The sequence below is a fragment of the Dioszegia hungarica genome, assembly GCF_025882075.1.
Source record: "Dioszegia hungarica strain PDD-24b-2 chromosome Unknown MKK02contig_32, whole genome shotgun sequence".
In the NCBI taxonomy this organism is placed as follows: Eukaryota; Fungi; Basidiomycota; class Tremellomycetes; order Tremellales; family Bulleribasidiaceae; genus Dioszegia; species Dioszegia hungarica.
This window is the reverse complement of record NW_026515781.1, coordinates 440,412-461,222: the sequence shown is the minus strand read 5'-3', so window position 1 is coordinate 461,222 and position 20,811 is coordinate 440,412. Positions and strand designations below refer to the sequence as shown.

Here is a 20,811-nt window from a genome sequence, read left to right as displayed (position 1 = left end):
AACGCGGGCGGAATGAGTCGCTCGAGTCGGACGGAGATTCGGGGATGCCCGCGACTCGGCTAAATCCGGATGACGTGGCTTTTGATTGCTGGACCAGATCAACATTCCTCGTCGACTCGAGGTTGGCCCAGCAGCTTCTGACTTTCGCTCGAACCTCCACTCTCACCTTCTCTCTTCAGTATACATCATGGCAGACACAGCACCCACGCAAGACAAGTCTGAGTCTGCGCCTTCCGTCCAGCCTCAAGCTGAAGGCGGAGCAGCCGCACCGGCACCTGTGGAGGAAGGAGCATCGGCCGGACCGACAAAGGGAGAGCTGAAGCGCCGAGCAAAGGAGGCGGAGAAGGCTAAAAAGGCGGCAGAGAGGGAGGCGAGGGAGGCAGAGGAGAAGAAGAAGAGGGAGGCGCAGGATGCGATGGATGAGGCAAAGCAGAATTATGGGAAATTGCCGATGCACCAGAGTACGGAGAGGAACGGTGAGTCCATATTCAGGGGAGAGGCTGGGGAGAGGAAGGGGGAGGGTGGAGAGGGGGTGGGGAGGTGCAGAGGGAGAGAGGATTGGGAGAGGAAAGGGGAGGGAGGGGAGAGGAGGGGAAGCCAGGGAGGTCGGAAGGAGAGGGGGAGAGGAGATGAGGCAGAAGAGAGACCAGGAGAGAAAGACACACGTCTTCATAGCTCAGGTTCGAGGGTCCGAATTTGGAGTACTGATCATCCCCTTCCGAGGTTCCTCCATCCCCACTGTAGCATACCTTTGGACCTTCGCTGAACATCCAGGCCGAACCTACCTCAAGTTCCCCACCATCTCCGCCGAGAACGTCGGCAAGCCCGTCGTCCTCCGTGCCCGCCTGCACAACATGCGGCCACAGGGTGAGCTCAACTCCCTCGCTGTCTGTAGTGGGCGCGAGCTGACCACCAGGCGCCAAGATCGTCTTCCTCACTTTCCGGCAACAGACCCAGACTCTGCAGGGAGTCCTGGTCATCTCGGGCGAGAAGGACGAGAATCAGGTATCTAAGCAAATGCTCAAGTATGCGCAGAACATCCCGGTCAGTTCAAAGACACGGGAAGGACTTACATCCACGTCAGAGCTGACGATAGTAGTCTGAGTCTATCGTTCTGGTTGAGGGGACTATCAAGGCCGCCGAGGTGAAGAGCTGTACTATCCAGGAATACGAGGTCCAGATCCACAAGGTCAGCTTCCTGCCCTGTAATGCCGAGGTATGGGCCCAAGCTGATGAAGGTAGTTGTTCACTGTCGTTGAGGCTGAGACTTTGCCCTTCTCGATCGATGATGCTTCTCGCCCAGAATCAGACTTCCAGCGCGTGAGCTTTCTGCTGCTCTACATCCAATGTACATTAAGCTTATTAGATCAGATGGAGACGGAGGATATCCAATTCTCGCGCGTTTCTTTGCCTACTCGGCTGGACAATCGAGTTATGGATCTCCGAGTGAGCTCAACTTTTCCTGTACAGCTTGATATCGGAGGCACAGCTAACTTTTAGACACCCGCCAACCAGGCCATCTTCCGGATGCAGTCTGGCCTTTGCCAGCTCTTCCGGGAGCACCTGAACAACAATGGGTTTACCGAGATCCACTCGCCCAAGTTGCAAGGTGCGGCTACGGAGAGTGGGGCGAGTGTGTTCAAGGTTCAGTATTTCAATGGTCAGTTCCTGGGTCTATGACTGCGTTCCTCGGCAGGGCTCGAGCTGACCTATAGGTACCGCCTTCCTCGCTCAGAGCCCGCAATTGGCCAAGCAGATGTGTATCGCTGGTGATATGGAGCGGGTGTATGAGATTGCTCCAGGTCAGTCCGCAGCTGCTCTTGGATGGAGCCGCCCAAGCTGACGTGCAGTCTTCCGCGCCGAAGACTCCAACACCCACCGTCACATGACCGAATTCGTCGGTCTCGACCTCGAAATGGCCATCGAGGAGCACTACCACGAGGTCCTCGACCTTCTCGACTCGCTCTTCCTCCACATCTTCCGCGGTCTCGCCACGACCTACAAACACGAGATTGACACGATCAAAAAGCAATTCCCATGCGACGATTTCCTCTTCCTAGAAAAAACCCTCCGGCTCACCTTTGCCGAAGGCATGGCGATGCTCCGTGAAGCCGGTGCGACAGGATCGGACGGAGCGCCAATCGGTGAGATGGACGACATGTCGACGGAGAATGAGAAGCTGCTTGGAAGGTTGGTACGCGAGAAATACGCTACCGATTACTTTATCCTGGATAAGTTCCCGACGGCTATCCGGCCTTTCTATACCATGCCGGATCCGACCAACCCGGAGGTGTCCAACTCGTATGACTTCTTTATGCGGGGAGAGGAGATTTTGAGTGGGGCGCAGAGGGTGCATGATCCGGCGTTCTTGGTACAGAGGTTGAAGGAGGTGGGGATTGATCCAAAGACGATGGAGGGGTATGTGGATGCGTTTAGGTTGGGGGCGCCGCCGCATGCCGGTGGGGGGATTGGTGAGTCTTCTTCTTGTGTCTGGAGTGATTCGATTGGGGGTCCTTTGGGAAGGGATGGAAGGAGGAGATCATGGGAGGATCGGGAAGGATTGGAGAAAGGGACAAGAGAAGTGGCGTGAGAGGGATATAAGCTGACGAGTTCAGGTCTGGAACGGGTGTTGATGTTCTACCTGAAGTTGGGTAACATCAGGAGGGCGTCATTGTTCCCAAGGGACCCGAAACGATTGATGCCATAGACGTCGAGCTGGGCGGGGCCGAGCAGGTTTGATGCATATCGCATTATACCATTTGTCTACGTGCTACGTGATGCCAGCTGACCATGACCCAAGTACATACTGACTCTGACCCCAAACGCTTCCCCCGGGCTCGGCCCTTCAAACACGTTTCTCTCGGCGCAAGCCTACGCCGCAGACTTGGTCTCCGCCGCAACCTCAATCTCCACCTTCATATTCTCGAACGCGAGCACCTTGACACCCACCGCCGTCAATAAGGGTTTGTGACCCGGCAGCCACTTGCGCATGTTCCTCACGAACGCGTCGATGTGGGTCGGGTCGTCTAGGTTTGTAAAGTAGGCTCGGATCTTGTAGACCTGGGGGTGTCAGTTTGAGTCTGGTCTGGGGTCTAGGTTGGTGTTGGTATCGGGCATGCTAGATACATGAGGGGATTGGTCTAGGAGTGAGAGCTAGGTGCAAGCCTGGAGGTGGAGGTAGCTCAAGAGTCAAGACCACCGGATGAGAGAGAACAGGAGTCCGGAGAGGATCAACTCACCTCGACCCAGCCTTGTCCACCGGCGGTGACAAGGGCCAGCTGGACATTCTCAAACGCTTGATCTATCTGCTTATTGATGTCCGGATCGACCGCGTGGGTTTTAGGGTCCCAGCCGCCTGTTCCTGTCAGCCTCGGCCTTACAGCTTGCTGTACGGGCGCGTGCATCTGACGAGGACGAAGCGGGAACCCGGAACTGGGACAGCCAAAGGGAAGTAAAAGCCCGAACGCACCTTGCCCGGATATCTCGATAATGTCGCCCCGTTTGACAGCCTGCGAGTAGTGAAACACGGGCTCGACATCTTTGCCGTACCCATCATAAGAGAAGAAGGGGAGATGAGCCATTGTGGTGCCAAACTGGGGCGGCGATCAGATCAAATCGATGTCTCCGAGTCTGGGTGAGCGTGATTCACGGACTGTCCCAAGGACCGCAAACTCCATTGCTTATATAGCGATCAGATGGCTGGTGGATTGGTAAGCCTGGCGCTGTTGCCAAGCCCTGAACCCCGCGGATATCGATGGTGAGAATCTGAGATTCTGGGCTATCTGGAGTCTGAGGCGGGTGACGAGATCACATGTCTAGAGTAGCACCGAGGACTCAGTAGGAAGCGAATAGGATCCGAGTTCGGTAGCGTGTAGGAACTCCTACACCGAGTGCATAGGAATTCTCTATACAGCGCAGAGTGCGAAGTCTGAGCAGGCCCGGGTCCGGCGGCGAGATCCCATGCCGTACTGCTCAGGGCAGTGCGGCAGCAGGTCAGATGATCAGAGTGGCCCGCTGAGGGTGAAGGAGCCATGAACCAGGAGGGAGCACTTGTAGCTCTGAGACAGTGAGAGAGCTCGGCAACATCTCGCCTCAAGCCGCAGTAAGGTCGACTCCTGATCGATTGATCAACAGAAGGTGCTGATCTTCTCTCGCCGAGCCTCGCCGAGCTCAAGTTTGTGGCGAGGGAATCGAGGACGAGGAATGCGGAGTTGGAACTGGACAGCGTTATTCGGTCCCTCCCTTGAACAGCCTCCACCCCCGCGCGTCCCTCGCCTTCACTTCGCTTCACATTCTTCTCTCGTTCCATCAACCTACACAGTCGCGAATCAGACATACACCCAGCCTTCAGGCCTCGACGGTACGGCCAGTATCACTTGAAGCGACAGAAACGCACACTCGTGCAAGTCCTCGAAAGGGAATAGAAGCTCCACCGACCTTCATAGCCCAACATGTCCGACGATGAATTCATGATGGAGGTAGGTTGCTCCTTCAATGTATCCAGAAGACCAGTAGCTGATTTCAGGATGCGGACGACGAGGTCAGCTATTGCACACAATTCATCGTCTGCGGTGCGAAAGCCGTCTGCGGTGCAAAAGCTGACTTGGTAGGATTACGATTTCGACTATGATGATGATGACGAAGAAGGGATGGCGGACGAGACGGGTGATGTGGAGAATCAGTACTACAAGGCCAAGTGTGAGTCAGCTAATTGTCACCCGCAACCCGCCTCGCGAGGGAGGGGGCTACATGAGGGCTCGAGCTGATATGCTAGCGTTGAAGGAGGATGATCAAGAAGCAGCACTCAAGGCTTTCAAAGCGATAGTGGATGAACAGCCCGAGAAGGGGGAATGGTACGTCTTTCTCGATCAGCTACCATCAGCCTGACCTCCATCTGGAGTCGCTGACCTGAGCTGATGCGTATAGGGGTTTCAAGGCGCTCAAGCAGATGACGAAGATGAATTACCTGTATCGGCATCAGCCAGAGGAGGCTCTGAAGACGTACAGGGAGCTGCTGGGGTACACGAAGGTATGTGATGTCTCACATACAGCATATCTTCAGCTGAATCGGTCACGAAGTGCTCGTGGAAGAAGGAGCTGATCAAGTAGAGCAACGTCACGAGGAATTACGCCGAAAAGTCTATCAACAACATTCTGGACTACGTCGGCGGAGAAGGAAAGGTTAGCTGTTCCCGACCCATCACCCTTGCAGTGATGAGAGTATGCTCACACATACAGCACGCAGCTATCTCGCCCAAAGTCCCCCTGGATACCCTGGAGGCATTCTACGAAGCTACGCGGATCGCATGCGAAGAGGCCAAGAATGAGGTGAGCCTGGCGTGATGGAACGACTGATTTCACTCCGGATCCAGCTGACATACATAGCGCTTGTCGACAAAATCCAATCTGAAGCTCGCGAAGCTGTGGCTGGACCGGAAGGAGTACAGGCGGCTCGAACCGGTACGCTGGCTGTCGAACGCTTATAGGTGTGCTTCAAAAGCTGACTTTATAGATTCTCCGGTCGCTCCAGGCTGCTTGTGCACCTACCGCTGGATCATCTTCTTCGGATGATCAGAGCAAGGGATCCTTGCGTGAGCTATACCACAGGTATACACCGAACTTCGAGAAGCTGACCCATAGTGCTCGAGCTGTACGCTATCGAGATTCAGATGTACAGCGATCTCAAGGAGAACAAGAAACAGAAGGTCAGCTTCCAGGTTCCCTCTGACCACAACAGGGACGCATAACTGATACTGAGCAGGAGATCTACAACGCCGCGATGCAGGTCAAGAATGCTATTCCCCATCCACGCATCATGGGCGTCATCAGGGAATGCGGAGGCAAGATGTGGATGATGGAGCGTGAGTTCCCGGGTTTATCTGCAGGTAAGCTAGCAGGAACTGACTCTATAGGATCATGGGACAAGGCATCGACAGACCTGTTCGAGTCCTTCAGGCAGTACGACGAGTCGGGGTCGTCTCAGCGGATCCAGGTGTTGAAGTATCTGGTCTTGACGTATATGTTGATGGGGAGTGAAATCAACCCTTTCGACTCGCAAGAGACCAAGCCGTGAGTTATCATGTTCACTGTGTAGTATACATGGCATGTTATCAGAGCTGACACCTCAGATACAAGAACGATCCCCAGATCGTGGCGATGACGAACCTCGTCCAGGCCTACCAGATGCGTGATGTCCTCGCCGCTGAGAAGATCCTCAAAGGTCAGCTAGGTTGTGATGTCGATCGTTGACGAACGGTGCAGCTGACACTTCTAGCCAACCGAGCAACCATCACCGGCGACCCCTTTATCGCCTTCTTCATTACCGACCTCCTCCGCTCACTCCGCACCCAGTACATCATCGATATCATAAAATCCTATACCCGCCTCTCGCTCGACTTCCTCGCCAAGACTCTGAATATCGGACGGGACGAGGCCGAGGGGCTGGTAGTGGGTCTGATATTGGATGAGAAGATCAAGGGGCGGATCGATCAGGTTCAGGGTGTGGTTGTTTTGGATCGATTGTCAGTGGTCCACTCCTCGATACTGCGTGGTGATCTGAGGCAATGGAGTGAGCTGACTCGTCCAGTGGAGCAGACTCGACCAGGAAGTATCTCGCGATGGGGACGGTGGCGAAGGAGTTGGATAGGCTGCAGAGGGGGATTGTGAATGAGAAGGTTACGCGGAATCAGGAGAGAGGGGGCTGGGGAGGTCCGATGGCTGCGTTTGGGTAGAATCTCTGGAGCATACAGCTAGGAGTATAGGGGTGAGAGAGAGTATATTGTATATGTAGGAAAGCATCTCTTCATGCCCGTCTGGACGAAAAGGCGCAAGGTGCAATGCATGAATGTACACAATGTTACTGAAGGGTCTCCATATACAGTGAAAGAGTATCGACACGAGAATCTATGGAAACGAGAAGTAATCCCCATCCATCACTGAACAGCCGCCGAACCCTGTGTCGCCTCTACGGAGATCGCTCTTAGTGTGATCCCACGCTTCACCTCATCGTAGATCGCATCTTGCACCTCGGTCGATTTGAGAGCTCCCTTCATCCACAGATCCTCCACGTACCTCTGGACGTTGATTGTGTTCCGCGGGCAGGGACAGCCGTCCCTCGAGAAATCCACCTTCGCCTTCAACCGGGATTCGAGCTTGGGCACCGCCATCCCAAGAACCTTCACCAAGACGTCCTTAGCGAGAGCTCCGTCATCACTGCTCCTGTTTTCCTGCGAATTCCTCCAGGCCTTCAACTCGTCCTCCGTGGTCAGCTCAGTGTCTCTCACAGAGTGTCGAAAAAGGCACGACTGCATTTGACAGTGTCGCAGCCCTCAAAGTCGTCATACTTTGTCACATAGAGCGGCGCCCGTGTCTGTTGGGTTTCCGTCGACGTGCATGTGGGTCTGGAAACGAGTTTGATCTTTCTCATTGGTTTCCTGTCGACATGCCAATACCCATCCGTGAGGCAGTCGCTGATCCAGTGTTGTAGCCGTGGAATAAAGTGTTCGCCCCTCTGGGATTGGCGGTGGGCCTCGAGTCGCTGATTGATGGCACACGAAGCCCGAGCCTCGTCTTCGCTCCGGTGGGCGGGGGCGTCAGAGGAGACGAAGCCCACAGCTTCACTGTCGCCATTGTCAGACACCCCGACATGCTCATCACCAGTGTACTGGGTGTCATAGTCTGTTCCGCCGTCAGAGATCAGGTCGGGAGCTTCGCCGATCAGGCCTGTCAGGTCCGATTCGTCATGAGTCGAGGCATCCAGCGGGGATGTATCAGACATGCTGGGAGTTGCGTGGGTTGTTGGGTCACCTGATGTCAACGGCTGTGGCGCAAGAGGTGCTTAGTGGGAAGCCGACGTGATGACGGGCAGTGTGATGTATAAGGGTGGGAGGGGGAGGGGATGGGCGTGGTACCTTTACAGCCCCAGAGACCCCTGTAATTCCTCGTTCTGAGTCTCTTTACAATCCTCCTTTGGACAGAGGTTTCGCCTAAATCGCGTGCCACAAAGGGGGGTCGGAAGTGCCACTCTCGATAGGTCCACGTGCTAGAAAGATCGATGTGGCGGTCATCATGCAGCCTGCTGACTAGGGTGATTCCTTTCATCTTTATCAGCTATCTAGAATACGCATAAATTCGAACACAAGCAGGAAATCTACCTTTGATACCCAAACACATATCGCGCACCGCGCAGATACCCGCATGTTCGACGTCGGACAGTCTGTCCCTCTCGCCACCAAGGCGCTCTCGATTCCGCTGACAGTAATATCAAGGTGGCCGGCTAGCAGTGTATGCGACACTCGCGGAAGACTGGATCACTGACCAATAAGAATGTCTCGCTTCCATCTGGGACCCTTCACTCATGTGCTGTCAACAAACCCATCGACGATCAGCGCAGCTGTGTACCCCGGCCCATGATTCCTTTGTCGCCAGATGAGACGCGCAATCTACGCAGACCTTTCACCTTGCTCCCCTTTCTCCCATGACTCCAAGTGCCTTTAGACCGACTGATATATACCGCGCCTCTCGTTTCTGACCTCTTCACTCCCACACACACTCAAAAAGCTCGCCACTCACACATCACACCCACAAACAAACGCCATGTCTGCACAATCTTCTCAAACTGACGCACCCCTATACGAGGAAGACCTCGTGAAAGTGCACGCCCTCGTTACGCCCCTGGTCGAACTCGCTCTAAAGGCAGCTGAGGAAGCCCCGCTCCAGGGCTACGGGCACGACATGACCCTCGACATGATCAAGTACGACCGTTCGAAGTTGACCTTCATGTTCAGCCAGGTCAAGATCACCGAGCCAGGGAGAAAGCCCCAATTTGCTTCATCCGATACGATGACTCTAAGCTTTGCCTATCCCAGACTGCCTGCCTTGGAAGAGCTGAAGGCAGCTTTCGAAACAAATGTCAACTATGCTCTCCGCGCACGGATAAGAACCAAGCTCAAGACGTTCCGCAGTGGTGACACCGCTTCCTTCACCCTACAAATGCCACAGTCCCGGCTCGGCTCTGACAGCCGGAAAGATACGCCAGGACGTGTCTCGAAAGACCTCAGTAGGGAGACAGTGCAGTCGACAGTACGTCACCACGGCTTCAATATTCTGTGGTTGATCGTGAACAAGTCAACGGACAAATTGGCTATCAACGCGCTGAGCATGGCCTATCTGACCGACGAGGACACTGGCGGCGCAGTTCAATACACAATCGGCTGCAGAAGACGAGGCGCGAGCGCGCTTAGTAGCACCATCGTGGGTCTCAAGAATTGCAGCTTGGCCATGGACACGGACATCATGCCGCGGATGATTGGCTCCCAGGATGTTCGCTTCGACTCGAAAGCGGCAGCCATCGTGCTCGACGAACTAGTCTCTCAGCAGCTGAAATTGGGGCGTGGAGTACCAGACGAGCGAGTAGTCCTTCGGATTCCGATGTATCTCACTCAAGCAAATGGGCTGCCATTTTCCGAGAAATCATCGGACGTCGGACCGGAGGCAACCCTCGAGATGACTGAGGATCCGGTCGTGCCTGATACAATACAGGCGGAAGAGGCACTGTCGGGCGACGACAAAGGCGAGCGTGACGCTTTGGACCGGATTTTGGATGGCGATGATACCGATCTTGCGTTGGGTGGATTTGTGGGAGACTTTGACCCTGCCGATTTCAATTCTGCCGAATGGTCAGCTTGGATGGGTGGATTAGAGTAGAGGAGGAAGGCCGAGAGAAAAATGGGCATAGGACTGAAATCTACCCGAGATACTCACATATGCAAGCAGCAGACACCATACCTGACTTGCGATGCCTCGGGAGTCTCATGGCCCATGCTTCTGATCCACCCCTATCGCGCTCCGCGTTGTGACTTGGCTCTAGCGCTATTCTATGAGTAAGGTTCAGTATGGCTGTGATGATCGTCGTGTCATAGCGTCCGTGTCCGGGCTGTCTGTGGTATCTGACGCAAGAACGTCTCTGTACATCGCGATGACATGGGGGCTGACAAGAGATGATGCGCTGAGCAGTCGAGGATAGTAGTAACTCATGAATATGACCAGCTGCCAGTGAGCAGAGAGGCCTGTTCCAGTCGTAAGTCCGCTTTTTTTCTGAGCGGTATACTGATGGCCGGCCGGGTCGTGATCTGCTCTGCGAGGGTACGAGCTCACCTCAGGGCCATAGCGAATATCTGATCATCGAGGCGGCCTATCTACAAAGTAAACCCTCCGCAACTCAGATACCATTACGCTAATGACGGACAGCGACATCTGACTGCGAGCTAAAAAAGTCCGAATCCACTCCTATGATCCCAGTGACAAGTGAATAGTCGAACCATACTGTCCATCAGCTCCTGAGCTAATGAGGTTCGAACGGAAGACGAGATGGCTCACAAGGTGTGCATCATCGTCCTTGTTCCCGGGCTGGCTCATCTTCTCAGCCTCAGCCTCGGACAGGTCAGACATGGGGTATGTGTCGTTCTGATACTGGCCAAGCTGATATTGCCATATCAGCTGAGGTCCTGGCCTGCCAAAGGATGGAGGGAGGAGATCAGACTCACATTAGCGGTGACCGCGTCGACGGTGTAGGTGATATTCACCCCTCCGGTAGCTGTGCAGCTCGCCGAGGAAGCAAAGGGGGTGTCACGGAGGTTGAGAGTGATGAGCATGCCGAGGAAATAGATCTTCGTCTGGGTGAGGCTGAGGGGTCAGCTGAGTACATGTCGGAAGACTGGAGAGAACGTACATGAGGGGCATGGCGATTGAGCAGGCTGTAGTCCAGCAAATGAAGGTGACAATGGCGCTGATGATCAGCTTTGGTACTCTGATGTTTACAGAAATTCAAACCTCAGCAAAGCGGGAATTTGAGCTTCAAAGATTTGACTACCGTGTCAGTAACAAGAGCCATATTCAGTGTCTGTTACTCATGAAGGTCAACTCACACGATGAGACGCCATAGGAGAGAGTCAGTATGCGCCCAGCCAGTCTTGAAGCGGTATAGACCATAGGCGACCGTGATAGTGATGAGCGTATCGGTGACGATGTTGAGCGATAACTCAGCACGTCAGTCGAGTATAATGCTACAGATAGGAGAGGTTGACCGACCATAGCGTAGAAAAGGACCTTGTACGCCTGCAATAGTCAGCTCATATCACACAGATATTGAGCAGACTCAACATAGCGGAGCAGCCAGCATGTCCGGGCTCACATAGTAGTAGGGTACAAAGTCACTCTGACGAACACGATCGAGATGATGAACGTGGTTGCGCTGGATGGATCAGCCGTCAGATCTTTGCCGCTGCGAAGGGATAGTGAGGACTCACGCAAACGGACCAATGAACGCACCCGGCCACCAGTGCTTGAAGAGTCTGCATGCGCGGTCAATGTAGAAGATCTAGTGATCAGCGCGGACCCGAGCTGATCTGGTGAAGCTGTGGAGAAGCTACTTGCCTGAACGAGGAGGGTAGTGGCTGCATTGAGCGAGAAGCATCGAATGAACCCTGGTCGACTCAGCAAGAGATCGCCTTCAAGTTAAGTTGATGATAGGCAGAGACTTACACGCCGTCTCGTTGAAAGGCATGTAGCTGCCGAACCCCCACACGAATGGTTGAGTCCGTGCTTGGTCCGCTCGCCCGGACCGGAAGTCAGCACCCCCGGAACGTCGGGTTTTCGGACTCGATATGTGCCCTCACCAGGCTTCACCGTGTGCATCGTAGCTCTCGCTCTGAGGTGTCAGCGGGGATGTCAACTTCTAGGCGGTGCTATCTAGCCCCTTCCTTCAAGCTCATCTTCCGGTCCCGGTAAGACATCCCGTCATACCAACAGCATTGTGATGCATACCTTCGTCCAGCTTCATAACAACACCTCTACTCGTGCCGCCATCCCAGCAGTCTCTCGGCTTTGCTGCAGTCGAACAAGCTCCGCCTGATTCTTCCCGCCCACCACTCCTCCCGCACCCTCCCGACTCTTCCTTTCCACGCCACCTCCATCAAGTCCAACGTCTCCACCTTGCCCTTTATGTCCTCATGCCCTGGGATAGAAGCTGACACCCCTCCTTCCCAACAGATCTCCGGCGCGACGATATTGTACACTTCCGCCCCTTCCCAGCCTTCCGACGTCAATCCCAGGAGACACGCCTCGCATGCAGCCTTGGTGCTGACCCAGCAGAACATGTCTTCCCAGCTCGTGTCTTTCGCGCCGAGCGAATAGGTCGGGACGACGTGGTGGAATCGGAGGGAGGCGATGCGGACGGTGGGGTGAAGGCGAGCAAAATGTTCGGCTTGGAGCTCGTTGATCCTAGACACCAGTCAGCGAGCGTTCGTGCGGGCAGGAGCATATGAAAGAGATACGTACTGCTTCGATAGTGCATAGGGGTCCATCTGTCCATCAGCTATGCTGGTCGCCTGCTTGTATACAAGAAACGGAGTGTGCTCACCGCTCTCATCGGTGCTGTTTCGGAGATGGGGATCTCATCAAACATCTGCTTCCCCTCCGGTGTGTACAGCAGCCCTATAGCGTTCACAGAGCTGGCCTGAACGATCCTTTTCACCCCATGGCTGACCGCGGTCTGAAGGATATTGTACGCAATGCTGACATTGGTGTTGTGCACAATGCGAGCATCCCAGTGGACCGGATTCGGGATAGCGGATAGGTGAATAACCCCGTCGAAAGGTCCCTCAGTGTCGAAGAGGGCATCAAGAGCGAGGAAGTCGGTAAGGTCGACGAGGTGATGCGTGATTTTCTTGCTTTGTTCGGGATCGATTTGGGACAGGATCGGTTCGGGAAGAGGCAAGAGGTCAATGGAGGTTATGCGCTGAATAGAGGACTGAGAGGAGAGGTACAGCAGTACTGAGGAGCCCACACCACCAGCTGAGCCAGTCAGGAGGATGTTCATAGCGAGGCGATAGTGTTACTTCGAACGAGGATCAGCCGCAAAACGCGCAAACAAGCCGGGATCCGGTTCCGCCGGAAGCGAGCTTATCCTCGCGGGGTGACGTCATGGTCTCGGAGCTCGGGCTGTGGCAGTTCTGTGGCCGCGGGGTGCAGCGTCGCAAAGTCCTCGCTTCCCTCCTTCTAGATCCGCCTTCTTCACTGCTGCTCTCGCCTGTATCTTCCTTGACTCCCTCGAGGCGGGGGTTCACAAGATGCTACTCCTTCGGCAAAGGCAACCATCCGGGATGTGGCTTCCTTTCGGATCGATGGCGCGGCAAGGAGGAGGGGTGTGTGTGTGTATGGACGTGTGTGTTGGCGTCTGATCTCGTCTGATCCCTTAGGTCTGATCGGTTCCAAGGTTCGGATTGTGTATGGGAAGGAACGCCAATCCCGATACATTTCCCCATATACAGTTCCTCACGATGGCCAACTTTACAAAGGGGTGGTTTGCAAGCGAGCCTCGGTACACGGGATAGAGCAGACTTACCCCATCTCCTTCGTCTTTGTCTTCTTACATTCAGACCTACTTACACCAGTGGCCATGGCTTCAAACATCACTACTGACCCGCTGGAGGCAGCTGTTGCTGCAGTGGTTAACGCTGACCGGGGACAGCACATTATGCCTCTCCATATCAGGTGAGTGTGAACCCGCCTAGTGTTCGTGTCGAGAAGAGAGGGCTGACTATCAGTGGCTGGCTAGATAGTCTTCTCATGGGCTTTGTCATTGCGCACACGTTTACATACTGGCAATTCATCAAGACGGACCCGAAACACGTCGTGGCGCTGGTCGTAGGTCCTCCCCCGCTCGCTTGGAGATCAAGCTGACCACAAGTTCTCTGCTGTCGCAGCTACCACGGCCGCTACGGTCATGTAGGTCCTGTCCTTCTCACTATAGACTCAAAGCTGACTTCCGCAGTATCCTGGTGCTATCAGCCGGATCCAAGCTGTAGCACGGCTGTTCAGAAGTGGAGAAGGCGGATGCCATGGCGGGACTTACATCAGGCTAGCAATGGAGGTGCATATGACACCCAAGGCCTATATCATTAGCTAAGTTACGGGGACGAGGATTGAGAGAGACTTACCACTATCGCGACTGCAAGCTTGCGATCAGTACGGACGAAACGCCAATAGCTGATGGCTTGAGTTAGGACCAAGCCCATTAGGACTGCATCAAGGAATCCACTGCAAGCTGTCAGCTGTTTTCACGTTGATCATCAAGAATCTTTAGCTCACGCGGTGTGGAAAGGCATCACGAGAAGAGCCTTGTTGTTGCCCACAAAGTCAGCCGCCGCTGCTTCCATCGCTGCCGCTTGCTCTGGAGGGAAAGTAGACATGGCAAAAGGGGTTCAGGACGATTCAGGACTTATATGAGCGCTTTGGCCCTATCTGACGCTAGGCTGCGGCGCATCAGTACGTGTCTGAGCCCATGAACGGATCAATGATGGTCGTCAAGCAGCTGCGAAGATTTGAGTTGAGTTCCGGCGAGGACGGATGGATTGTGTGCGATTGCCTGGTAAGTTTGCATCCGCTGGCTTCCGTCGGGCGGCAAGCAGCTCGGTAAGCGCTCCGCATCAGATCAGTGTGATCCGCTTTTGGCTTGAGGAGTGGCGCGTGAGGAAGCTGTAGAGGAGTGATTCTAGTACAAAGTCCACTGCAGGCAGCAGCAGGGTGCCCGGTCGATCCTGCTGTTTGCTCCCTGACTGGCGGTTTCAGGCGACCCTGAACGGCCTGAACCCCGGTCTAGGCTGTACTCCTCATTCCTCATCGGCATTATCCGGCCACAGTCCCGCGAGCTCTGCGGGTCGCGAGGCCACTGCAGCTTGCCAGATCCTTCACCTGTGCAGCTGGCGCTGGAATCTCAAAGCAGTGCAGCTTGGTCGGAGTATGCTACGTCTTAAGTGCAAGCAGGTGTCTACTGATATATATGATGGAACATGACGGGCTGACCGTACTCCCGCTGCTAGGACGACGCCCAGCGCAGCTTACCAGCCCTCCGGTCGAGGCGAGAGGTGGGAGGTCGAGCCGTACTATGGGGTGCTTCAGTTCTACCCCGCACGCTATTTCAAACGAGAAGATCAGAGACGCACGTGAATGTGGATAGAGTCACGATCCCCCTCGTCCTTTGCATTCACCTCCGGCTGGCCTTTGGCGCCCCGCTCCACCTCGGACAGGTCTTTCATGAGGTGTGATTCGGTATGATACTGCTTGAGTCAGCTATACTGCCAACAGCAAGGCGAGGAGGAGGGAGCAGGGATCAACGTACAGTTTTGGTGACTGGATCCAGCGCATGAGCATCAATACCACCGACAGCGGTACCTGTTCCCGAGGACTCGGATGGTGTAGACCGGAGGTTGAGGGTGATGAGCATCCCGAGGACATAAATCTTGGTCTGGGAGATCCTGTTGCTCAGCTTGGTATCGGCGTCAGAGGACTCAGAAAGAGCCTACACGAAAGGGAAAGCAAACTGGAATGCTCGGTCCCACATGATGAAGGAGATGACGGAGCTGTAAGTCAGCCTCATATCGCAACCCTTCTCTCCACAGGACCAAAAAGCGCGCACATAGCGAGCGCCGGCAACTGAGCTTCAAAGATTTGACTACCTCATCAGTCCACATTCCATCTTGTTGAGATTTCCTGATCAGGCGCAAGATGAGTCAGCATACATGATCAGGCGGCCAAGTATAGAGTCGGTAGCCGGTGTGCAGCCTGTCTTGAAGCGGAACAGACCATAGACGACCGTGAGAGTGATGAGCAGGTCGGTGACGATGCAAAGAGAGCACTAGAGATAATCATCAGCTACGCAAGTCAATAAGAGGGGAAAGGGGGCAGGACGGACAATGCTATAGGCAAGTGCCTTGTACGCCTGTAATGGTCAGCTACGGGCTCAATCGGAGGAAACAGACATGAACGTACCGGGTTGGCGAGCATCTCGAAGGTTATATACTCGTAAGGCGCATATCCTACCCTAATGAACGCGATCGAGACGGCGCAAGTACCAATACTGAGTGGATCAGCGCCTCCCTGACCGTCTTGCAGATCGTGCAATGATCAAGACAACTCACGCAAAGGGGCCGATAAGAGCAGCCGGCCACCAGTGCTGGAAGAGCCTGCTGGCTCGATCGATGTAGAAAGCCTAAGAGTCAGCTCCAGTTCGACTCGTCAGAGAGGGAAGCTCGCCTGAACTAGTAGGGTCGTGCCTGCGTTAACGGACATGTAGCGAGCGAACCCTAGCAGATCAGCTTGAGAATGCGAAGTGGTCGCTGAAGGGACCTACACCGAGTCGCACCAAAGTCCAAGTATGTGCCAAATCCCCAGACGAACAGGATTTGCATCCAGAGCAGTATACTAAGGTATCAGCTGTAGGCTGCTTACGGAGGGCTTATCGCGGTGAGGTAAGGAGAAGCTCGTGTTCTGCGAGAAAGAGAAGTGTCTATTCGACTTACAAGACCGAAGCGATTGAAGTACCGACCACACCCAGTGCCTGCGCCATCAGCTCCGGTAGATCAGCAAAGCATGTCAGACTTACCACCATCGCAACGATATGCTTTCGATCGGTGCGTACGAAACGACAATATCGGCAGGCTTCCGTGATGACGATGCCCATGAGCAGGCTATCGATGAAACCACTGCGCTTTGTCAGCTAGTCCACTGTGCTTTGGAACAGCACGACTCACGCTGAGTGTAATGGCATGATAGAAGCGCCTTTGTCCCGGCTGAAGAACTGGGCTGCGCCGGCCTCCATAGCTGCTAGCTGCTCTGGTGGGATGGTTGACATGGCGAAAGAGTTCTGAGGTGAGCGGGATGGGAGGGGTGGAGTAAAGTCAGACGTGGACAAGTCAGCAGCGTTAATGTTGTGAAGACATATAAGAAGGCAGAGCCCATGAGGCATCTAGCTCCTGTACCTATCGCCCAGGGTGGGGACAAGATTAGGGCGCATCAGTGTGCCTGGCGGCTGTGTAAACGGAATGTGACCCTCCTTTCTGGTCGTCAAGCGCTAAATCAGGTAGGCGCAGATGTAGTGGGCAAAGGAATGTGTTGAAAGCGAAAGAAGGCCCTCGGGAGATCAAAGACTTTCAGGCACAATGATTAGCTTGATCGCATCAGCGGACTAGTGGGTCTGGGCCACTGGCTGTGAAAGTTACCTTTGGCCACATCAGGATCTGGTCCAGAGACTGGCCATCAGACAAAATATCCCATCAGCAGGTGACAGACGATATCTAGCGAGATGGCGGGAGTCAATGGAGCTCAGCGACTTTGTCGGCGACGCGACGACGCGACTCCGTCCGACGCGTCCACATTCCTCGAGTCCCCCCAAAACCTTATATGAAACGGGGGGGTCCAGCTGCGACCCATGACGCGACTGTGATGTGACGTCAGCACACACGCTTACTAGCTGTACAGCTGTAGTCTAGTCAGCCGACTAAGCTCGGACGGTATAAGACGGCCCCGCCCCGTCCGTTCCCTATCTCTATTACCTTTCTTCCTTCCCTCACATTCACCCAATACCTCGCACTTTCACTTAACACCCATCAACACGCATCAGCACAATGTCCACAGCAGAGGAACAGCACCAACACCACATCATCGGTGGACACAAGGCGTAGGTTTGCGCTTCAGCTTTTGGCAATAGGACAGAAGCTGACGTCGTAGCACACTGAATAACCCAAGCGTGAGCTGAATCGTATACCCTTGGAGGAACAGCCCTGAGTGCGCGAAGCTGACATCCCCAGTCCGGCGAAGAGGCTAAAGAGCGGTCTCGCCAGGTAAGCTGATTGTTTCGCTTATCCAACATATCCCATTCTCTCCGTTGAGGCCGCCAAACACTATCCACCGCTCAGCACGCTAGCTCCCGATGCCTGCCGGAGCCGCACGCTGACATTTCAGTACCTCAAAGAAGCTGGGATCGAGGTCAGCGAAGTCGACGGCAAAGCTTCCTTCAGCGAGCACAAGGTGCCCAAGCACGAGGGACACCACGACACCCGCGGCCACGTCCACCCTGACGAGAAGGAAGGGGATGAAGCGCACCGTCACCGCGTCCTCGGCGGGTACAAGGCGTAAGTCGCCCAGCTTATATCACCCTCAGAAGCGGGAATCAAGCTGATCAACAGGACTCTTTCGAACGACTCGACGTCCGAGGAGGCAAAGCAGCACGCCAGGGAGAAGCTTAGGGAGGCCGGAGAGGACTACTAGGCGATAAGCAGGTGGTGGAGCCGAGGAAAGAAGCAAAATGTATCGGCGTACAGCAGCCATGCATTGCGGCAAACACAACTCATCATACTCACTTTGCCCCTCAGCCGACAACGAAGATCACTTAAGGCTTGACGGGCATGACCCTTCCCTCTCTCGAGCTCTGCAGACCCAGCTCGATCAGTCGAAGGACATTGACCGCCTGTTCCGGCTTGACTTCTAGCTTTGACGCGTCACTCGAGCTGATAGCCTGGTGGAGGTTGGTGTATAGATATGGCCCATTCCCTCTTTCGCTCGGATATCTGCTGATCAGCTCATCATCCCCTACTGTACATAGAGAGCCCGACACTGACGATCTGACATCCCACTCCGTACCATCCCTCTCCTCCTTCACAAGCGCCACTTCTCCCCAGTCCGCCTCATCTTCCGCCCCAAATCCGTCCCAGGACCCCTTCCACCCCTTTGTCCCTATCTCATACAGCTGCTTCTCCTGCGGATCGCCTCCAAACTTGGTGTATGTTCCTCTTGAGCCTTTGATGAGGAACCGCTGCTGTTTGGGCATGGCGGACAGGATGGACGCGCGGAGAGTGACGATAAGCGGGGTGTGGGAGGGATGTTGAGGGGGATAGTACAAGTCCATTACGAACTGCTGTGTCAGCTGATGGCACCCATACAGAGTCAGAACCCGACCAGCTCACTGCTTCGTCCAGCCCAATCCCGCGCTGGTCCCATACCCTACACCCTACTCTCTCAGGCATACCGAATAGCACATACGCCTGATCGATGATGTGTGATCCCAAATTGAAGATGACGTCGTTATGCTCTCCCGGCGTTTCTTTCCAGGGTCGAGGCTGGGGCTTGCCATCCGCCACTGAGAGGTGTGGACGGCTGCTGGAGCTCGGCTGAGCGGAGGATGGGGAAGAGGGTGGTAGAGGGCGATAGCGGTCATAGTTGGACTGAAACTCGTTGATGTTTCCGAGCTAGATGATCAGCTCATCCCGAAGGCCGCATGCTGGCGCTACTCAGCTGTACGTACCCTTCCCTCTCGGATCAGCTTCTTGACCGTCAAGAAGTCCGCATCCCAGCGCCGGTTCTGGTATACGCTCAGGATGAGGTTCTTCTTCTGAGCGAGGTCGACGAGGGTTTGCGCTTCTCCCGAGGTTGGGCACATGGGCTTCTCGACGAGTACTGTTTGGTCAGCGGTGGTTAACATTGAGATACAGGGAGATACTCACCGTGCTTTCCTGCTTTCAACGCAGCGGTAGCATACTCTAGGTGCGTATTATTCGGACTGGCTACCACGACCTGCACGTCAGCGACTCGTCAGAATCCACCCGGGCTGTAAGACGTACCAGCTCCACTTCTGGATCGTCCACTACCTCTTGCAAGCTGCTGACTACTTTGACTCCCTGACCGCACATCTCCTTTACGCCTCCTCGGCCCGACCGATCTAGTACGGAATGGAGCACGAAGAGGTCCGGCTGAGTGACGATGGACGGCCAGTGCAGGCACTGGAGGGCCATGCCCGCGCCGATGACAGAGACGCGTACCGGCGCCATACTTAGTGAGTCTCTTGTTGGGTGATTGGCAAAGCGAGGGTTGCGAAGGGTGTGATACCGGTACGATGAACGATGTACAGACGACCTTGCATGGTCCAGCGGACAAGAAGCCGGCCCGGGCGGCCCGACGCGCGGGGCCCCCGCTGCATGTCCGTGCGCCGCGGTTGGGCAAAGTCGCTGATCGCCTTAATTGCGGTCAGCTAGATCTTGCTGAATTGCACTCCATCAGACTTGTCAGAGCTGAGCCGATCGGCTGAGAGCGCCCTGATAACGAGGTAAAGAGGTGATACCGCAAGTCAAGATCAAGATCCTTCGTGGCGGCTTGGCGGCCGAGGGAATATCAAGATGCTCTTCGCCCGACCCATCTTAGCGCCCAGGCTCACTTGCCGCCATGGACATGAGTGTGATCAGTAGCGTATCCAAACATGACCGGGTGAGACTGGTCATGGACAATGCTCAGTCCCGCCGGATAGCTCTTACAGGCGCCACCCCGCGTCTCGCTGCGAGGGAAAGCCTGATCTCCCTCGTTGAGCCAAATTTGGTGAGATGCACCAGTAGCGAGTACGATCAGGACCGTTCAGTCTCTTCCGTGATCCCACACGCCATACACGATGAAGTACAGCTGTAGAAAGGCAATGTATTGACGGTATCGCTTCTACAAGCGCCACCCCGCGTCTCGCTGCGAGGGACAGCCTGATCTCCCTTGCACAGCCAATTCTGGTGAAACGTATCAGTAGTGAGTACAGTCAGGACCGTTCAGCCGAGTTCCATGATTCCACACGCCATCCACGGTGAAGTACAGTTGTAAAAAGGCAATGTATTGAGGATGAAAGGGTCGCCACTCCTTTTGCCACACTTTGCCTCCACCGAATTCTGGCGGAACTAAAGTCAAAACGCCGACGGATCGAGGGTTTTTCGGGGGACTTTGAGCCCTCCACCTCGCCCCCTTCGCTCCTTGGTTGCTGCATCTCCTATCCTTACCCCCTATCCTCATACCTATCCAGCTCGTCATTGAGCAGACAGGTGTCCCCATCGAATCCTCCGATCCGAACAATCCCGCCTCTGGCTAGTAAACAAGAAAAAAATCAGGCAAAATGGTAAGCTGGATCCTTTGCTGGTGGCGAAAGATGGGTGGCGCTAACGATTTATA

At 54.8% G+C, this 20,811-nt stretch overlaps 10 protein-coding genes across 10 annotated transcripts; 5 read left to right on the top strand and 5 right to left on the bottom strand.

Moving 5' to 3' along the window:
- Positions 1–187: 187 nt before the first annotated feature.
- MKK02DRAFT_21541 (aspartate-tRNA ligase) lies at positions 188–2,707 on the top strand (the record flags this gene model as incomplete). Its single annotated transcript, XM_053086429.1, has 10 exons — positions 188–476; positions 775–867; positions 917–1,044; positions 1,100–1,189; positions 1,243–1,320; positions 1,372–1,446; positions 1,501–1,660; positions 1,716–1,802; positions 1,851–2,471; positions 2,616–2,707. The coding sequence occupies 10 exons, from the start codon at positions 188–190 to the stop codon at positions 2,705–2,707; spliced, it is 1,713 nt and encodes a 570-aa protein (XP_052941635.1).
- A 164-nt stretch (positions 2,708–2,871) lies between these two features.
- Positions 2,872–3,581, bottom strand: MKK02DRAFT_41487 (Endoribonuclease L-PSP/chorismate mutase-like protein; the record flags this gene model as incomplete). The annotated part of the gene is made up of 3 exons (XM_053091584.1): positions 2,872–3,060; positions 3,240–3,355; positions 3,470–3,581. The coding sequence occupies 3 exons, from the start codon at positions 3,579–3,581 to the stop codon at positions 2,872–2,874; spliced, it is 417 nt and encodes a 138-aa protein (XP_052941634.1).
- An 870-nt stretch (positions 3,582–4,451) lies between these two features.
- MKK02DRAFT_41486 (endopeptidase) lies at positions 4,452–6,731 on the top strand (the record flags this gene model as incomplete). The annotated part of the gene is made up of 15 exons (XM_053091583.1): positions 4,452–4,478; positions 4,526–4,540; positions 4,611–4,698; positions 4,775–4,853; positions 4,927–5,029; positions 5,110–5,181; positions 5,239–5,328; positions 5,386–5,460; positions 5,513–5,591; positions 5,641–5,705; positions 5,762–5,861; positions 5,913–6,069; positions 6,129–6,220; positions 6,275–6,521; positions 6,587–6,731. 15 exons carry the CDS (start codon positions 4,452–4,454, stop codon positions 6,729–6,731), a joined length of 1,434 nt encoding a protein of 477 aa, XP_052941633.1.
- Positions 6,732–6,932: 201 nt separating this feature from the next.
- On the bottom strand, positions 6,933–7,777 carry MKK02DRAFT_41485 (uncharacterized protein; the record flags this gene model as incomplete). Its single annotated transcript, XM_053091582.1, has 2 exons — positions 6,933–7,256; positions 7,316–7,777. 2 exons carry the CDS (start codon positions 7,775–7,777, stop codon positions 6,933–6,935), a joined length of 786 nt encoding a protein of 261 aa, XP_052941632.1.
- Positions 7,778–8,595: 818 nt separating this feature from the next.
- Positions 8,596–9,705, top strand: MKK02DRAFT_41484 (uncharacterized protein; the record flags this gene model as incomplete). The annotated part of the gene is made up of 1 exon (XM_053091581.1): positions 8,596–9,705. One exon carries the CDS (start codon positions 8,596–8,598, stop codon positions 9,703–9,705), a length of 1,110 nt encoding a protein of 369 aa, XP_052941631.1.
- A 2,144-nt stretch (positions 9,706–11,849) lies between these two features.
- On the bottom strand, positions 11,850–12,877 carry MKK02DRAFT_21167 (uncharacterized protein; the record flags this gene model as incomplete). The annotated part of the gene is made up of 3 exons (XM_053086370.1): positions 11,850–12,279; positions 12,337–12,362; positions 12,419–12,877. The coding sequence occupies 3 exons, from the start codon at positions 12,875–12,877 to the stop codon at positions 11,850–11,852; spliced, it is 915 nt and encodes a 304-aa protein (XP_052941630.1).
- A 657-nt stretch (positions 12,878–13,534) lies between these two features.
- On the top strand, positions 13,535–13,865 carry MKK02DRAFT_41482 (uncharacterized protein; the record flags this gene model as incomplete). Its single annotated transcript, XM_053091580.1, has 4 exons — positions 13,535–13,551; positions 13,605–13,704; positions 13,748–13,785; positions 13,832–13,865. 4 exons carry the CDS (start codon positions 13,535–13,537, stop codon positions 13,863–13,865), a joined length of 189 nt encoding a protein of 62 aa, XP_052941629.1.
- Positions 13,866–14,897: 1,032 nt separating this feature from the next.
- On the bottom strand, positions 14,898–16,690 carry MKK02DRAFT_41481 (uncharacterized protein; the record flags this gene model as incomplete). Its single annotated transcript, XM_053091579.1, has 14 exons — positions 14,898–14,942; positions 15,003–15,116; positions 15,179–15,314; positions 15,363–15,419; positions 15,476–15,511; positions 15,579–15,694; positions 15,752–15,778; positions 15,829–15,916; positions 15,978–16,048; positions 16,099–16,142; positions 16,190–16,260; positions 16,359–16,396; positions 16,442–16,541; positions 16,590–16,690. 14 exons carry the CDS (start codon positions 16,688–16,690, stop codon positions 14,898–14,900), a joined length of 1,044 nt encoding a protein of 347 aa, XP_052941628.1.
- A 772-nt stretch (positions 16,691–17,462) lies between these two features.
- On the top strand, positions 17,463–18,105 carry MKK02DRAFT_41480 (uncharacterized protein; the record flags this gene model as incomplete). Its single annotated transcript, XM_053091578.1, has 5 exons — positions 17,463–17,515; positions 17,566–17,584; positions 17,646–17,678; positions 17,800–17,969; positions 18,024–18,105. The coding sequence occupies 5 exons, from the start codon at positions 17,463–17,465 to the stop codon at positions 18,103–18,105; spliced, it is 357 nt and encodes a 118-aa protein (XP_052941627.1).
- Positions 18,106–18,226: 121 nt separating this feature from the next.
- On the bottom strand, positions 18,227–19,661 carry MKK02DRAFT_21371 (uncharacterized protein; the record flags this gene model as incomplete). Its single annotated transcript, XM_053086404.1, has 7 exons — positions 18,227–18,426; positions 18,478–18,760; positions 18,801–18,925; positions 18,989–19,082; positions 19,139–19,290; positions 19,338–19,407; positions 19,455–19,661. 7 exons carry the CDS (start codon positions 19,659–19,661, stop codon positions 18,227–18,229), a joined length of 1,131 nt encoding a protein of 376 aa, XP_052941626.1.
- Between the last annotated feature and the right edge of the window lie 1,150 nt (positions 19,662–20,811).